General features: G+C 52.3%; 1 protein-coding gene across 2 annotated transcripts in view; it reads right to left on the bottom strand.

Annotated features, from left to right (window-relative positions):
- Positions 1 to 17,486, bottom strand: part of GNA12 (G protein subunit alpha 12) — a 66,912-nt gene extending 49,426 nt beyond the window's left edge. Inside the window, exon 1 of one of the 2 annotated variants that reach the window (XM_039878954.1) lies at positions 17,088 to 17,486. In XM_039878954.1, the coding sequence (XP_039734888.1) occupies positions 17,088 to 17,399 (312 nt within the window). In that variant the 5' untranslated portion in view covers positions 17,400 to 17,486. The remainder of the gene's footprint in view (positions 1 to 17,087) is intronic. The other variant, XM_039878944.1, reaches the window with a different exon arrangement.
- Between the last annotated feature and the right edge of the window lie 597 nt (positions 17,487 to 18,083).

Here is an 18,083-nt window from a genome sequence, read left to right as displayed (position 1 = left end):
GACCAAGAGTGGCGACCTGGACCATGGGCCCGAGTCTGGCACGCTCCCCGCTCTCAGAAAGGTGAAAGACAGTGACTTGCAAAGGGGTCAAAGAAAATGAATGTTCTCGACCCTCTCGGCCCCTGGAGGGTCTGTAAAACCAGCCCTGAGGGCACCGACCAGACAGATGCCACATGAGGGGTCACTGAGGCCCCTGCGCCCACCCCCAACCTCACGTTCACTGGCCTTCGACACGGTTTAAGGGAGGAGAAACAGGACGTCCTTCAGGAACACCGCAGCAGTCACCAGCCACCACCGCGGCCTTGAAAAAAGGACCTTTAATTTCTGGTCACTAGTCACACATTATTTTTAACACCTACGGCAAGCTTTGTCGGATGGGCCTTTCCACACTTCCTGGTCCATACAGCCCCGCGCTGGCCCCGCGACCGGGGGTCCCCCTCCTACTACGTAAGAAGCACAAGTAAACCCAAGGGGTCTGCTTCTCTCCACCACAGAGGCGAGAGCGCAGCCCCTGCGGAAAAGGCCACCTACCCGACTGAAGAAGTCCTGACAGCGGTGGGGGCAAAAGCGAGTCCTGAGATCGTGCGTCCCAGGAGCTGGAGGTGAGAACTTCTTGCTGGCTTGGGGACCAGTCCCTGGGGACGGGAATGGGAGCAGAGGCTACGGCGAAGAAGTGAGAACCTTAAAGAATGGGACAGTCGTTCTTCGGTTTTTTAATCACGCTAATAATAAACCTCTGCAAATTTAGAAAAACAACACTGTTTTGGAAGAGGCCCAGTTACCACGCAAAGGAATTACAGCAATTCATTCAGCAGGCGGAGCCCAGAGAAAATCAAAATGAAACGCTGGACTTCAAAGGACCTTGCATTCCAGTAGGCTAGACGCACGAAACTAAGTAAAAAGCTAAAAGATTTAAAAAAATTTGTAAACATAATACAGTACGAACTGTATGTGATGTCTATAAAATACAGTGCAAATGAGTGACTTTGACAGAATGAAGAGCAAGCAGTAAAACTCTGTAAAGAAAGAAGCAAAGTTTTTACAAGTTTTTATCTTCTATAATAAATACGCATTCTAGAAAAACAGAAGTAAAAATAAATCTCCTTTAATTAGACATAAAACTTACTATATTTCAGTGAGAGCCATTATTCTGCCCCCGCCACAATTTTACGTTTTATACTCAAACGCTGAACCTTAAAATAGAGCCCGTTTTTTCAGTTAAACGCATCACAACCATCTCCCCTGTCTCAAAAGCCAGAACCTTCGACACGTTTCCAGAATCTGACCACTTCTCAGGGTCTCCGCGCCTAACACTCTGGTCTCTCTCAGGGGGTGGCAGCCAGCGCCCCTCGAACGGCTAAGTCAGAGGCTGTCTCTGGTCTGCTGAAAGCTCTCCAGGGGAGCCCAGGGGTCCGCACGCCTCCACCCGTCCCCATGGCGTCACCCTGGCTCCCGGCCGCCACGCTGGTTTCTAACAGGCGGTGTCACCTCTGTGGGACAGGCCTGCTGGCACCTGCACGGCCCTGCTACGTCAGCCCTCCAGCTCCTCGTCCCCCCCCTCCCTCTGCCCCCCCCCCACTGCTTCTGGCGTGTCAGCTCTGGGAGGACAGAGACGGAGCTCAGCTGCTTTCACGGAGGCGTCCTAAGCACTGGACACGCAGGAGGTGCCTGGGGACGCTAGGCCGAGGAACGGCCCTGTCACGTCCTCCCTCCACGCCGCCACTTAGCCCAGGGCGCCCGGTCCAGGTCCCCTTCATGAGCCAGACAGCAGTGCCTGTCCTCGCTGTCCAAAGCGGCACACACATCCCCTGGGAGCTTGTCAGAAATGCAGAGTCCCAGGCCCCGCTCCCGCCTACCGAACCGGAACCTGCGTTCGCGCAGGACGGCCAGGTGGCTCCTCGCAACGCGAAACCACACGGCTGTAATGAAACAGACGGGCGACAGCAACGCTGCCCAGGACGTGGCGCGGAGGGCGACACGGCGCGGCCGCCCTGGGAAGCCCTGGCGGCCTCACCCGCTCAGAGCTGACGCCGCCCCAGGCCACTCCTGGTGAAAACGCGCTCACAGGCGTGTGCACGCGCGGTTCAAGCAGCACCAAACGTGACAGCCAAAGGGTGCACGCGACCCAAACACTCACCGACGGACACGTGGACAAGCACACGGGTCCACGCGCACGGCGGAGTGCTCCGCGGTCACAGACGCGCTGCGGGCAGGCGGGCCCCGTGAGTGATGGAAAGACAAGCCGCAGGCTGGGAGGAAATCCCTGCGGAACGTATGTGACGCGCAGAAGATCTGAACCTCGCCAAGACACACAGATGGCAAATACCACATGACAGATACTCACCGTCACACGTCGTCAGGGAAATGCACATTAAAGAACGACGAGGCGCCAGCGCCCACCTATCAGAACGGCATAAATCCACAGCACTGACAGCTCGTAAGCGCGGCTGGCGAGACTGAGTCCCACTCACCGCCGGTGCAGCCACCGTAGAAGACTCAACTCTTGCCACGTGATCCGGCAATCTCATTCCTTGGAATTTACCCAGATGAGTTGGAAACTTATGTCCACACAAAAGCAGCTGTCTCCTTAACTGCCGAAACTTGAAAGCAACTCGATGTCCTCCCACAGGTGAATGCATAAACCGACTGTGGTCCATGCGGACGCCGGAGCAGTATTCAGCCCTGAAAGGAAAGGAGCTAGCAAGCCGTGAGAGGACACGGAGGGACCTTAAATGCGCATCACTGGTTGACAGCAGCCGATCTTAAAAGGCTACCTGTACGATGCCAGCTCTGTGTTCTGCGAAAAGCAAACCTATGGAGACAGTAGAAGATCAGCGGTTGCCAGGGGCTGGAGGGGAAACGGGGGGTGGTGAATAGGTGGGACGCAGAGGGTTTTTAGAGTAAGGAAACCCTTCTGTGTGACACTGTCATGCGGGATCCGTGACCACCAACAGTGAACCCTAGTGTAAACTCCAGACTATCGAGAATCAGAACGTATCAGATAGATGGTGACTGCGCTCAATTCCTGAGCTGGCGTCGCCACAGCATCGAGAATCCCGGCTCGCAGAGACAGCCCACTTCACCGGCCTCTGCGCCTCTGCGCACTGGCGCGGCCCTCGCTGTGCAGGTTTTGCGCACTCCGCGCTTATTCCTGGGTATTCGCTCCTCTTGTTGCTGTTACGAAGGCGATATTTTCCTGTGACAGGAAACCCCATGCACGCACGTTCATACACAAACAGTCACGTGTGCCCCGCCACTCCCGGAACTTCTATTCCAGTAACTTTTCAGATAACGTCTGGATCTGCCCCTTCTGTTAATTCTGTCCCTTCCTCTCTAGTAGATACACCTGATTCCTTTTATCTTTTGTTTAACTGACTGGACTCTCCGGAAGCCACTTAATCATGAGATTAGCTGAGTCTGAGACTTGGTGCCATCTGAGACAGGACGGCACAGGGCCACCTTGCCTCATGTCAACGCCTGCGGGCTCTCCGCTCACTGGGCGGCAACACTGAGCACTGAATGACTTCTTCACATCGGTTATGTAAGTGAGGTGACGTGGCAGATTGATGTCAAAACTATTTAGGGAAGTCACAGTCAAGGAAATAACCACCCGAGTATAAATTAAACAACGACACAACAAAATACAACTATCCACATATACTTATTATACTATATTGCTAATTAACTATAAGAACACCAGAGTTTTTCTGAAAGGCTTGATTCAAGATGTAAGTCTTGTAATCTACTTCAAAAACACCTACATGTAGAAAGTCTTCTTGTCCCCAGTATTTTACTTTTTAAAATATTATTTTTAAAAATCAGTGAAAGACTGGAAAAGGGCACCGTCTCTGCCGGAAGAGATGTGATCTGCGGCAGACACAGGAGACAGCGCAGGCAACTTGGTGGTCTTTTCTCGAAGTCACCAAGAATTAAGAAACAAGACAAGTTTCCGCTTTAAAAAAATGATGAAGATGCTGTGTTCTCTTCAGCAAATATTTACACATTCTGAAAATAGTCGAGATTGCAAAAATTCTAAAGCAAGAAACAAACCACAAATTAAGTGAAAACGCCTACGATTCCAACCGAAAACACCATGGTGGCTGAAGCGATGTTAACTAGAGAAAGGGCTTAGGGAAGCACCTAGGTCACGAAGTTACGGTCTCAGACTCACCCTAAAAAAATACTACTGCCGACATGGTCTCTAAAATAACGTTCACTGTAGATAATATAGTTTTAAAAATAAGCTCACAATTGTCCCACAGAAAAAAACACGGGATATTGTTAGTCTTCTCATTTTCCAGGTGTGGCTACATGTATCTGTACAACGGGATCGCAGTGCATGAACTATGCGAGTGTGAGTGTGTGAGTGTGAGTGTGTCCTCTGAGTTTTGCACTGTATCCCACATGAGATTCCACTGTGGTTTTGTTCACCTGTAACAGTTACTAGATTTAGAGTTCCCAAACCCAGCACTGATGTCACCGTACAGGAAAAGCTACACATGATCGCTGGAAACGTTATCACCACGTCAGCAATACTCCGGTTTTTAAAAAAATATGGGCCTAAGTAAATCCACACAGCCCACTGTCACCGGCTCCCATTCGGCGAAGTCTGTGTTACAGGGTGGCTGACAGGAAGCCCCTGCCTTGCCGTTCTCGTCACTGTGAGGCTGCTACAGGTAACAAGGTAATTATGTGAAAGGAAGTCAGAACTGTGGACACACACACACACACACACACACACACACGTCACCACCATTTTCTGTGCCACCCAGGGGGCCGCTGGGTGAACTGACCAATCTCTGTGGGTGCCTGTCCCTGAGGCTCTTCCACCGTGTGCAGACACAGGCTGAACGCCAGGGAGAAAACAAACAAAACTATTCCTGCTCTTGGGGGGCCTCGGCTTAGCAGGTGGCTGCTCGGACAGACCCTCCTCAGTAAACACAGAGGCGAGGCCAGAGCCCAGGTCACCAAGTGTCCCGCTGGGCATCACGGCCAGAGGGGAGGGAGGAACACAGCGGCCCTGTGGCAGGCACAGCACAACCTCCCTGGACGCTGGCAAGCAGTGTACGCTGACACGCACGAAGCGTCTGAGGCGGCCCAGTCGTCCCCCACGGGGCCACGGAGGACGCACGCAGGGCGCGTCCCCACAGCGGCATTCATTTGCTCCCAGCTCCTCCCTGGTCCCCACCGTCGCGTGAGGACACCAACTCCGCAATCTCCCCTTTACCGCATTTTCTTGTCTTGTCATCTATACGTGTATCATTCGTACGCAGCATCCAGCAGTCCTGGGCAATCTGCTTCGGTCCCACGGACACCTTTCCCCAGAGCACCTGTGTCCCTTGCTGCCACACCCCTCCGCTCTTTTTTGGGGCACAGCACCTGATGGGCTCCAGGCAACCCTCCCGGGCGCCTACTTAACGCCGCACCTGCCCCCCTCAGAAGGACCCAGCGTCTCCCCTGATCGCATGCCCCCTACTGGTCTTCCACGTCACAGCTGGAGTCTGGCGGACGGCTGCTGCTTCGGTCCGCGGAGGCCGAGCAAGCGTGTCTGGACCTCAAGCTCACGCCGTACAGCCTCCCGCGCCCAGCAGTGGTGCGGCGCTCCGGCCAGCACCATGGACAGCGCATGCTCCCTCGCAGGTCGCCCCCACTCCTGAGCCCCGCCCTGCCACACTGGGGCTCCTGACCCAGCACCCCTTCTCTCCAAAATGAAGGGTGCTCATGAGAATGCTCAGGGCGGGGCCGACTCACCCTCTTCCCTCAAGGTCACTTTTAGGGCATGGGCAGAGGTCACAAGAAGCACTACACGGCCTCAGAATCTTCCTTTTCGGCCCAGGTCGCAGTGTTCTTAAAATATTAGGTTGGACTGCATGAAACTATTTTTGTCAAAAGGGTCAAATATCAGAATTTCATGCAGGTCATCCTATGTGTAATAACGTTCCTTTTCCTCCCTTGATTACTTCTGGTGACTATTCCTCTGTAAGATTATTTTATATACACACACACATATACATATATGTACCAACCCTTCCGCTGGTTAAGGGGTGGGGGTCTGTGACCCTGCCCCAGTCCGCACACCACCCCCAGACTGATCTGTGCGTGTACGGCAACGCAGCCCTCTGCCTGAAACGCCTCCCTGCTTCCCACGGCCAGAATCGCCATTGCTGTGGCTGAGAAGGCCTGCCGGGCCTGACCCAGGAGCTCTCCCCCGCCCCCTCACCCATCACCTAGGCAGACCATGTTCCACTCCGTCAAAGCCTGACTGCCTCGGGCATCTGCTCCTGGGGCTCGGCTCCTCGGCCTGGATGCTGCTCTTCCGGCTCGCCCCAGAGCTGGCTTCTCCCCATCGGGACTCTGTGTTTCCAGCTACAAGTTACAGACTACCCAGCTAAAAGGAGCGGGGGCGACAGGGGCTCGGTACGGGGCTAACGGCAGCTCTCCCCACAGGGACCACGTTCTGTCTTGTCCTCTGCTGCACCTGCGGTACCTGGGTAATCGACTGCACAAATAAAAGAAGTAGACAGCTGCCCTGTGGGAGGAGGGTGTGTGTTTTCGGCTGCTCCACAGCACACTGTGTCCACCAGGTCCAAGTGTCTCAGAGTTGCCCACTGCAACTCCACATCTTCGGTGAGCCCAGGGACGGCCACAGCGAGTCCCCCGACCTAAGAGCTGCTCAGGCGACGGCTCCAGGACCACCGGTGAGAGATGCTGTGTAGGGGTAAGAAACTCGGCAACCCCACGGCTCCGCCTGACTCTAACGCTCCATATACACCAGCAGCACCGGCAGCATCCTTGGTCAGCGCCACTTTGCATCAGAAAATAGGGGTGACGGCTTCCTTCACCTCTATTTGACCTAAACAGAGTTTAGATGTCAACGAGGGACTTCCGGCCCAGCAGGCGACCCCAGGCAGATTCACACTCAGTGAGTCCAGTTTTCCTCCTGCTCTCAAGCCCAGAATCGGTGTGGAACTCAAAACAGGAGTCAGAAAGATGGAGATCGAAATCCTGCTTTCCTACTAACGAAGGCCAGACGGCAGAGCGTGGTGTTAGACTTGCAGCTGGTCGTCTGCTCACTGGCACAGCTGCACCAGCACGGGCGGGTCACCCCCACAGCGGTGGCACCAGCGAACGGGACGCACGCTCTCTGCGGGCAGGGCGGCTCCAGGGGCCGAATGCAGAGCGAGGCCCAGTGCGCTCCCTTCTTTTCCCAAAACTCACCAGTCAAGCAGCTCAAGCCTCCGGTGAGCAGAGGGCGCGAGGGATGGCGAGGGGGAGGGGGCAAGAAGACCACCGCGGCCGAAACGCCCCCACGGGAACGCGGAGGCGAAGCAGGCGAACCCTCCCGCGGGAGTGAACCCCCCCAACCTCGCGGGGTCGCCAGAGGATCGAATGAGACCACACAGGGTGCTCCCGACACAGGGGCAGAGGCGGCCGCGCGCAGTGCCAGCGTGAGCGCACACTCGTTCCGTGCACGCGCACGTGGGTGTGGGTGTGTGTGTGGGCGTGGCCTCCCCGGCACTGGCTTTTAAGGAGACATCTGCTCCCCGGTGTGTCAGGGCCGTTCTGGTGTGTTTGTTTAAAAACGCAACCTCGTCACTCAGAGCCGTCCCGGGTATGGACTAAGAAGGTGAATGACCAGCTAACCTCCCAGGGACCTCGGAGGCTCCACACGGTTCAGTTTCCAATCTCCGCCCATCTAATCAACCCTCAGGGACAGCCATTTCCCTTCCCCGTCATAAGACTAAAATTATAGAACTTCGCTTCCTTGAAAAAACACTTTAGTGGCCACAAAAATGTAAATCATTTGGGTCTCTGCATGTGTGCCAACGACTGCAGATAAAGAGCTGAGTGTCGGTGGAACACGCACGTTAAAGCGCTGCTCACAGGTGCTAAGAAAACCCCGCAGGTGACGCTCCCAAGCAGCGGCCAGGCTCCACCTGCTCCCTGTCCCTCCTCGGCCAGCGGCAAGCCTTTGGCTTGGAACGCCGCATCTCGTCGGCAAAGACGAACAGTCTACCTGGGCCGCCAGCGCCGCCCGCACCACGCGGTGCCGGGGCTGGGTCTGGACCACGTGTGCCTCGCCCGCGCCGAGCGCCGAGCCGGGCTGCTGCAAGTGTCTCAGCAGCCCGGGTCACTGACCGGGCCCCGGACAGGTGACACTCATCACACATCCCGCACAGCCTCGATGGCCTCCCTCGTCTGGGCTGAGGCCCCCCTGTCCTTCCGGGGACGTAACCAGTGATGTCCCCTCTCCTGTCCCCTCATGTGTTTCCCAGACCCACAGAAGCCAGCCAGGCAGCTAAGCACAACAGGCGGGCACACGCTGTGCACACTCCCACTCGGCGCCATGCACAGGTGTGCCCGCGCCCCTCCAGCTGCCCTCCCCCCACCCACAGCAGAAGCCTCTAACAACTGTCCCTCTTCTGTCCTGTGGATGCTGCACCCCCAAAGCACAAGCTCCAAGCGGACCCGGTCCCCAGAATCAATGCAGAGTGTCGGGTTCTCAAACCGATTCCCGACGCGGGATGCAAACTATGCTTTCCATTCCGGAAACCAATGCACCTGAACCAATCTGAGCATTTACCCTAACGTGAGACGGGCAAGTGTCCCAGAGCACAAGAGAACCGTTCAGAGCTGAGTCTATCACATGCTGGGCAACCGCTCCTCACACTCACTCTCAAAGGCAACCATAATCGTCATGACACAAAATAAAGCAGCCTGTCTTTAAGGGGTGTCACCGCCCTCCACGTGATGCGAGCGGAGCAGCAGACCCACTACACAGCACTGGCTCCCGTGGCTTGAAGCTCACCCTGTAATTACATCTCTGGATAAACCTTCGGTCTGAATCTTCTGTTCCATTTAAACTGATAAGGTCCATGACTCCACTCTCAACTATGCGGTAACAGAAGATAATTATGAGCTGTCAACAGAACAGTATCTAGCATCAAGCACAGCATACTTCAGATCTCTCATGACATCAAGCAAAGGTCAAATACTACTCCCCTAGAGCAGGTCTGGTGAGAACAGTCAGCAGGGCAACCTGAAGGCCAGGTACCGACTGTCCACGTGCTGAGTCCCAGCAATGGCCAGGGGTGGCGGGTAGGGGGAGGGGTCTCTGGATTTTTTAACCGATGGAAAATGATGTTTTGGGTTTTGGCACTACCAAAGGCCCAACCCCACGTGTCCGAGTGACAAAGCACACTCACTCAGCTAACGCCATCTGCCAGCTGGCGACAGGAACCTGACCGGCTCCCAGAGCCCGGGGCACGGGGATGCTTCCGCTCTTAGGCAAACCCGCGGCGGCCCCAGGGCCGAAGGGGTTCTGCTGAGCCCAGGAAAGGGCCCTGCGGGCCAGGGGCCTCAGCGAGCTCGAATACAGAGCAGCAGCGGAGGCTTCATCACAGTCCTGGTCGCCTTAGCAAGAAGTAAACGTGTTTAGCCAACCATTCCAAGAAAACAGAAGACTTCCATTTAAAAAAGCTTAGCATAATCTTAGATATTCTGCAATGAAAGTTCTTAAGTTGTAGGCCACGGAGCAGGGAGGTGCATTTTGGGCTTCAGGATGTCAGGGAACGCCTCGAACCACGTGCGCATATATGAATTTTCTAGAGAAGGTCTACGACCTGCAGCTAATGAGTATTGCGACCACAGGTCTCCCGCGAGCCATCATGTCATGACCCATCATTTGTACCAGAAAGTTCTGCCCAGCTCCCACATTCATTCTTCTTCAATACCTGAACCGATCAGAATTCTGTCTTAACTGACACACAACCGTATGGCACCGAGATGGTCTCACCCGTGTGTCTCCTCCACTGCTGAAATCCTGCGGGCTTCGGCGGCCAGCTCAAATCACACTGCTTGAGAGGCTCTTCCAGGTCCCTCCACCAGACTGAACCTTCCCGCTCTCCGCCCCTCCGCCGGCCCGACCCGGCACACAGCCAGACGCCGCACTGAATTACCAGGGCGCCTGTCCCCCCGCTAGCCGGTGCCTGATAGGAGGGACAGCAGTCCTCGCCATCCAGCACCCTGCCCCCACCAGCCCCGGGTACAACGCTGGCCTCGGGGACATCTCGTCAAAGAAGTTCGCCGAATTATCAATACACACGTACACAGGAAGCTGCTCTGGGCCGGGGAATGACACCCGTGCGATTATGTGCATGGCATTAGGACTTCCAGTCCCTGTGACAAAGGAGCCTGAAATGGCTAACATTTTATTTACTCCTAACTGGATGTGAAATTTGGTAATTAAAAACGGCTCTTGAGATTACAGGAGAGGGAGTGGAGCCACTGCGAGACAACGAGCTGGCTGGAGCCTCCGCACAGACATCGAGGCCCCTCCTGTCGCCAGAGGCATTGCCACACAAGCTCTGAGACACCAAATGCATGAACGTTAGGACAGTCCACTCGGAAAGGGAGAGACTAAAATCTTTGATTATAAAAATAAAAAGAGGCACAGGAAATCTTCCTGGGAATACTTACAGGAAGTCAAAGCAACTAGCAGACTGAAATAATCCGCTGCAGGGGGTAGTGTGAGGCGATGAGGGACACAGAGCCTTGAACCTGGAACCAGCGGGCCGGACGGTGGGGACTCCGGGTCCCAGCACGAGGCAGCAGCTCCACACCGCCTAGCCCTCCCTGCTGACTGAGAATGCTCTAGGCATGACGCGACCAACGGGCACAGCAAAGGTAGGCAGGAGAGGAGAATTCTATAGCTGAAGACGATGTCCTTCGGAAAGGGGACATTCTTGGACGAAGGAAAGCTGAACTGGCTGTAAGCAAATCCACACTCTGTTCTCCAAACAGAACAGAGCAGGTAACAGGAGACGGCTTAGAACTTCAGGAAGGAAAGAACATATCGGAATAGGTAAAACGGGTCAGTATAACAAACTACCCTACTTGCTGTGAGGTTTTAAATCACGTGCGATGACTGAAATAAAACCAACGAATGTGGTGCTCCAAGTGGAATAAGAAATGCGTAAGACATTTAAATTTAAGCCGTGGGGAGAGTAAAGGGATCCACGCTTCACTGAACGCTGTATGACACAGGCTCCAGGACACGGGGATGAGTTAGGTGCGTACCATAAACCTAGAGCGACCGCCAAGAAAACAGTCCGGAGCTCTGCTATGCTCAAAAACCAACCATCCGTCAATCAAGGGCGGGATCCTAGAATATGTTCAAATAACCCACAGGAAGGTAAGTGACAGGAAGAACCAAAAATAAAAAAATAAAATGAGACTCATGCCCTAACATACTAAATATTACTTTATCTTAAACGTAAACGGTCTAAATATACAAATTAGTTGGCAGAGATCGGCAGAGTAGAAAAAATATGACGTAACAATGGCTGTCTATAAGAAACCCACGCCAGCACAACAACAGGGGTAGGTTAAAAGTAAAAAAGTAAAAGGCCGTGAAAGCATTCATAACAAAAACAGAAGCGGCTATGTTCAAATATCAGATAAAGTAGATTTCAGAGCGAAGAAGATTACTAGAGATGACAAGGGACATTACACAATGACAAAGGGTCAATCCATCAGGAAGACATAATCTTAAATGTCTACACACCACACAGCAGAGTCTCAAACTACTGGAAGCAAGAAGTGATTGAGCTAAAGGGAAAACACAAATCTCCAGTGACACAGCTGACCCTTGAACAACGTGGGTTTGAACTGTACAGGTCCCTACAGGCGGGCTTTTCCAGAAGACATTGCAAATGTTAAATGTGTTTTCTCTTCTTTATGATCTTCTTAACATTTTCCTTTCTCTAGCACAGTATGTAATACATAGGACATATGAAATACGTGTTGACTGTTTATATTATCAGTAAGGCTTGCAGTCAACAGTGGGCTGCTCGTGGGTAAGTTCTGTAGAAGTCAAAGGCTGTATGCGTATTTTCACCTGCACGGAGGATCAGCGCCCTAACCCCCACGCTGTTCACGGGTCAGCTGTAGTTGAGACTCCAACACCCCACTCTCAGCAACTGACAGGACCACGAAATTGGCAAAGATACAGACGGAAACATAGCCATCAATCGACAGGATCTAGCTGACGTGAGACCACTTCCCCAAACAACAGAATACGCATTTTTTCCCAAGTGTCTGTGGAACATTCACCAAGTTATACCATAGTCTGGGCCATAAAACAAACCTCAACAAAGTTAAAATAACTGAAATCACACAAAGTATCTTCTCTGGATATATGAAGTCATAGAAATCAATAACAGAAAGATAACAGAAAAACCTCTAAACTCTTGAAAACTATAACACACTTCTAAATAATCCATGGGTCAAAGAAGACACTTCGAAAAAAATAAAAATGCATGTGAACCTAAATAAAAATGAAAATACAACATATCAAAATACGGGGGCACAGCTAAAACAGTGCTGAGGAGGAGATTTATAGAGCTTAAATTCTTACCTTAGAAAAGAGGAAAGATCTCAAATAAACAATCTAAGTCTCTACCCTGAGAAACTAGGAAAAAGAGAGCAAAACGAACCTAAAGGAAGAAGGAAGGAAATAATAAAGAACAGAAATAAATGCAATTGAAAAAAGGAAAACCATTAAGAAAAATCAGTGAAACAAAAGCTGGTTCTTCAGGGAGAAGAAAAAAATCAAGGAATCTGATAAACCTCTAGAAAGACTGACAGAAATAAAAAGAGAAGACACCAATCACCAACATCAGGAAAGAAAGAGAAGATGTGACTACTCTCACCACTGTAATTCAACATAATACTGGAAATTCCAGCTGTTGTAGTAAGGCAAAAACAAGAAATAAAAAGCATACCTACTGAGAAAGAAGAAATAACACTGTTCCTATCTGCAGATAACATGATGATCTATGTAGAAAATCCCAAGGAATATAGAGGAAAGCCCTAGAACCACAAAGTATATTCGGCAAGATCACAGGACGCAAGACCGAGACACAAAAATGGCCTGACCTTCCCGCACACCAGCAACGCGCGTCTGGAGACTGGAGACAGAAGCACAGTGTCACTGAAAGTGGCTCCGAATACTTTAGTAAAAGTGTAACGAAACATACACAGGACCTATATGCCAATAATAAATAGCAAAATGCTGATCAAAGAAATCAAAGATGACTTCAGTAAACGAAGACATACCATGTTCATGGATTGGAAGAGTCACCACAGTAGACATGTCAATTCTCCCCATATCGAGCTACGGGTTTAATGCAGTTGCTGTCAAAATCCAGGCAAATTTCACAGAGACATTGACAAACTCTAGAGTAGATAAATAATCTTGAAAAGGAAAAGTGGGAGAGATCACTCTCTGATATTATGGCCTCCTATATGGCTACAGCAATCAACACAATGGGATTCCGGCAGCAGGAGAGACATACAGATCGGCAGAGTGGAACAGAGAATCCAGAAACAGACCCACGCTGATTTTTAACAAAAGTGCAAAGGAAATTCAGCGGAAGATATTCTTTTCAACAGATGTTGCTGAGACGATTAGATATCCACAGGCAAAAAAGAAAAAAAAAAACCCTTCGATCTTATACAAAAATTAACTCAAGATGAAAATATAGGTTAAAAAAAATTAACTCTAAACAGATCAGGGACGTAAATGTAAAAGGTAAAACTATAAAACTTTTAAGAAAAGAGTAGGAGAAAATCTTTGGGATCTAAGACTAGACAAACAGTTCTGAGACTTGACATCAAAAGCATAATCCATAAAAGAAAAAACTGATAAACTGTACAACATCAAAATTAAAAACGATGCTCCGTGAAATGAGAAGATGAGCAACAGAGAAAATTCCAGCAAACTTCGTATTTCAGAAAGGACTAGTGTCTTTAATATATAAAAAATTCTCAAAACTCAACAATAAAAAACAAGCAACCTCATTAGGAAATAGGTAAAAAACATGAAGAGCCACTTCACAGAAGAGGTGTACAGACGGCAGATGAGCACACGACGAGAAGTTTAGCGCCGCTGGCCATGAAGGAAATGTAAATTAAAGCAGCAACGAGAGCGCAGTGACACACCCACCATTACGGCTGGAATAAAAGCGACACTGACCGCCAGCAAGAACGCGGGAAGGGGATCCCCCCACACCGCCGGGGAGAGCGGACGATGGGACGACCGCTTTGGAAGGCCTGGCGGTTTCTCATAAAACTACACGCGCGACTACATCACCAAACGATTTTATCCCAGACACGCGAACATTTCTGTACATACAAAAACGTGTACGTAAATGCGCACACGAGATTTATTCATAATAGGCAGAAACGGGAAAACCCAGGTGTCTTCCAGCGGTGAGCGGTTAGGCGCGCTGCGGTAGAGCCCAGCCGCGGAGCTACTCGGCACCCCGAAGGCACCCACGACCGGCCACTGGCTCATGCAGCAACTTGGGTGAGCCGCCCGGGAATTATGCTGAGTGACAAGAGCCAGTTCCGAAAGGTCCCATTTTGCATGGCTCCACTTACAGTCTGGAAATGGCGAAATGACAGCACTGGACGGTCGGGGAGGGCGTGGGAGGGGAGGGAGCGGCTGCGGGGCAACACGGGCGGTGTGAGCACCGTTTCCAGTGCCAGCATCCTGGCTGCTACGCTGTGCTACGGGTTTGCAAGGTACCGCCATGGGCGGTAACTGGTGGAAAGGACACGAGGCCGCTATGTTATTTCTTACGAGTGCAGAGGACTATACAATTATCCCAAAATTAAAAGTTTAATTAAAAACAAAAGGACCGGGTATGGTTCCCAGCTCTGCCACCTGCTCATTAGGTAACTGACCTTGAGCAGACTTTAAACTATCACCAATTTCCTCATTGGCTAAATGGGACAATACTATCCGAAGCGTTATGAAAATTAAACGCCATATACAAAATGGCCTTGCAATGGGCATGACACGTAGCTAGTCCTTTAAAAATAGCCTGTAAACGCGAAATCTGTATGTAGACACAATTATTGTTCTGAACAGTATCATTCAAATGTCCACTATTAAAGTCACTACAAAGTAATTTATTTAAATTAAAAAGCCTCTTCCCCAAATGATGTCCAAACAAAAATGGAGGGAGAGTAACTTTTGGTTTTAGAATGAAAGCTGAATTTCTAACTAGTTATTGAAACAGTCACAGCAAATAAAGTGAGTTTAATGTGGAACTATAATTAGTAAAATAGTGGCAAAATGGGATACTGGTTAACAAACCTTGTTTCAGTTGGTGAGGAAGTCAGTAAAAGCTCATGTTTACAGGTATCAGGAAAGGGTTAAGACTGGGTTTTCTAAAATGCACTTACACACTGCTTTAGATTTAAAAGTCTGTATTTCTAAATATTGTCTCTGCCTCCTGAGTTTAAAGAAACCAGGAGACATCGGCCAAATCTTTATGCCCTTAAACCTGCCTGGTTTGGAGGTCCAGAAAACAGCAAAAATAAAACCCGGCTCTGTGGTAGACAAAGACAATCAACTGCACTTTACCCCAGAAGAGGAGGGGACTTTTAACCCCAGTCAGCCCCTGAACTGCCCCGGGGTACCTGGCCTTTAAAGCTGGGCAGCACTGGGCCAGAGCTCTGACTCAAGGAGGCTTCTGGAAGAGGAGAAATGAGAAGGAGTGTTTCATCTTCAAATTATCTTCCCGTCATGATCCTCAAAGAGCTATTTCTACTACGATGGGATACGTTAATAACAGAGTAACGCGGGATGCTGGCCTGAGGATCCTGGTGCAGGCCGGGAAGTCTGGAGCCCCAGGGCCCAGCGCGGGGCCCAGCGCGGGGCCCAGCGAGGAGCCCCTTCATCTCCAAAGCCGGATGCTCCCTCACAGTGAAGAGAAAGAAGAATGTGCCGGAGGGGTTCCAGCCCCTTGCGAAATCTGAAGTCCCCTGGGCACTGTAAAATCTAGTTTCCAGGCAGCTTTCTGGTATGACAAGCTTCTACCTCTGCTTCAAGACAACTTTCCTCATACCTGTAATTTGGTTTCCCCAAAATGAGCCTGGGAAAGAAGGGTAGACACGAAACTTAAACAAACAAACAAACAAACAAACAATGGAAGGGGCTTCATCAAGGTGCAGGAGGGCCTCTACTTCCCTGTCACCATCGGTTTTCTCCACGTTCAATTCCTCCGGGACCTTTAACACGGGCTCGCAGTGGGAGAAACTGGAACTCAGACTTTGTCCACTCTGCGGGCTTTGTTTTTTTCCACAAATAAACAGCAAAGAATAAAAACGGAGCAAGAGACAGGAGAACCTGGAGATTACACACCACTTAAGAGCTATAATAAAATCTGCGATGCAAGGATTTAAGTCGTGTCCTGATACAAACAAAACAATTATGCGCAACAGAGAAAACCGGAACACTGGCTGGATATCTGATGAAATTAAGGAGTTAGATTTTTAGGTTTGACGACAGTATTGTTCTTGCTTATGCTTTTTAAATAGAGGCCTCATCTTTTAGCGACACAGACTGAAGTGTTTTCTAAGGTAATTATACAACGTCCGGGATTTGCTTCAAAATCAAGGAGCAGAAGTAGAGGTGAAACAAGACCAGCAGTGAACTGATTGATCGCTGCTGAAATTGGGGTGTGTGTGTGTGGGGTGGGGGGACCTACAGTTCGCTCTACTACTCTCTCTACTTAGTACATGTTTGAAATTTTCCTGATAAACACTTTAAAGAGGGACGTGGGGCGGGTTTCCTCTTTGGTTTACACAGCTCTTCTGAACTTACTGGGAGGGCAGGGCACGATGGCCCCCCGGATGGAAACGGGACCGCGCAGATGCAAGGGCGCATCCTCGACCGGGGGCCCAGCAGGGGCCCTCCCCACTAGAAGACCCCTTTCTCGACCCTTCCCAGCCCCCAAAGTTGGCCAGTCTTTCCACTTCCACGGTCGCCTAGAGGGGCAGGAGCGAAGGCCACCAAGCCGACGGGGGACAGGGCGCGCGTCCTTGGCCAGCTCCCCAAAGCTGCGGGCACCTGGGCGCTCAGGGCAACACCCACCCCAGGGAGCAGACAAAGGGGTGGTCCGTGGTCCCAGCCGCGGCGCGGCGGTCCGCGGGGCCGCACCTGCGCGCACCTGGGCGCCCCTTGCGCGCACCTGGGCGCAGGTGTGCGGCTGGAAACGCGGGGATGCACGCACCTTGAGGATGTTTTCGAAGATGGTGTCGCGGAACTCGAGCAGCGCCTTCTGGTCGAACTCGCGGCCGTGGATGATGCGCATCTGCTTGAGGAAGGTGGACTTGCCGCTCTCGCCCGCGCCCAGCAGCAGGATCTTGACCAGACGCCGCACGGCGCGCCGCTCGCGGGCCAGTCCCGCGTCGATGTCCCGGCTGCGCCGCCGCGCCTCGCGCTCCGCGTCGCGGGCCCCGCCGCCGCCCGCCCTGCGCTCGCGGGCCCCGCCGGCCTCGGCCGGCAGCAGGCAGCGGCTGAGAGTCCGCACCACGCCGGACATGGCCGCTCAGGCCATGGACCCCGCCGCGGGCGAGGCGAGCCCCGCGCGGCAGCCGGCCGCTCCCTCAGGCCGCGTCCGCCGCCGCCGCCGCCGCCCCGAGGCCCGCTCTCGCCCGCCGCTCGGCCCCGGCGGAGGGGCGGGCGCCGCGGCCCGGGCCCGCGGATTGGGCGCGCCGCCGCGCGTACGGACGAACGCGCGCTCCGGTTGGCCCGCGCCACGCCGGGAGGCGGGCGTCCCGGCAGCCCGCGGGGCGGGGTCGGCGCCGAAAGAGGCGGGACCTTTGGGGTGGAGGAGCTTCTCATTGGACGTCCAGGCCGAGGGTCTCGCTTTCAGAATGAAAGGGAGGCGGGGTTCCCGAGGAGGCGGAGCGGCCGTCGCCAGGACCAATTGTAATTGCCCTGGGGTGACGTCAATCACGGCAAACGGGCTTAGGATTGGGAGCTTGGCGAAATGGGGCGGGACCAGAAGTGCCAGGTGTACAGAAAGAGCCGCCCTGGGTTCCCAGATTGGATGAACCTGTGAGACTCGGAGTTTCGTAGAGTGCGCTTCGCGTTTCCCGAAAGCTGGGGAATCCCGAAAAGAGGTCCAGCTGCTCGTCTTATGTTTACAGAGAAAGCTGTTCACAAACTATTTTCCTCCCAGAAACACTGGAGGGGGATGGGTTATACATTTCAGACAAATGCA

This window comes from Pteropus medius, unplaced genomic scaffold, assembly GCF_902729225.1.
Source record: "Pteropus medius unplaced genomic scaffold, Ma_sr-lr_union100, whole genome shotgun sequence".
Classification (NCBI taxonomy): Eukaryota; Metazoa; Chordata; class Mammalia; order Chiroptera; family Pteropodidae; genus Pteropus; species Pteropus medius.
This window is presented reverse-complemented; position numbering and strand designations above follow the sequence as displayed.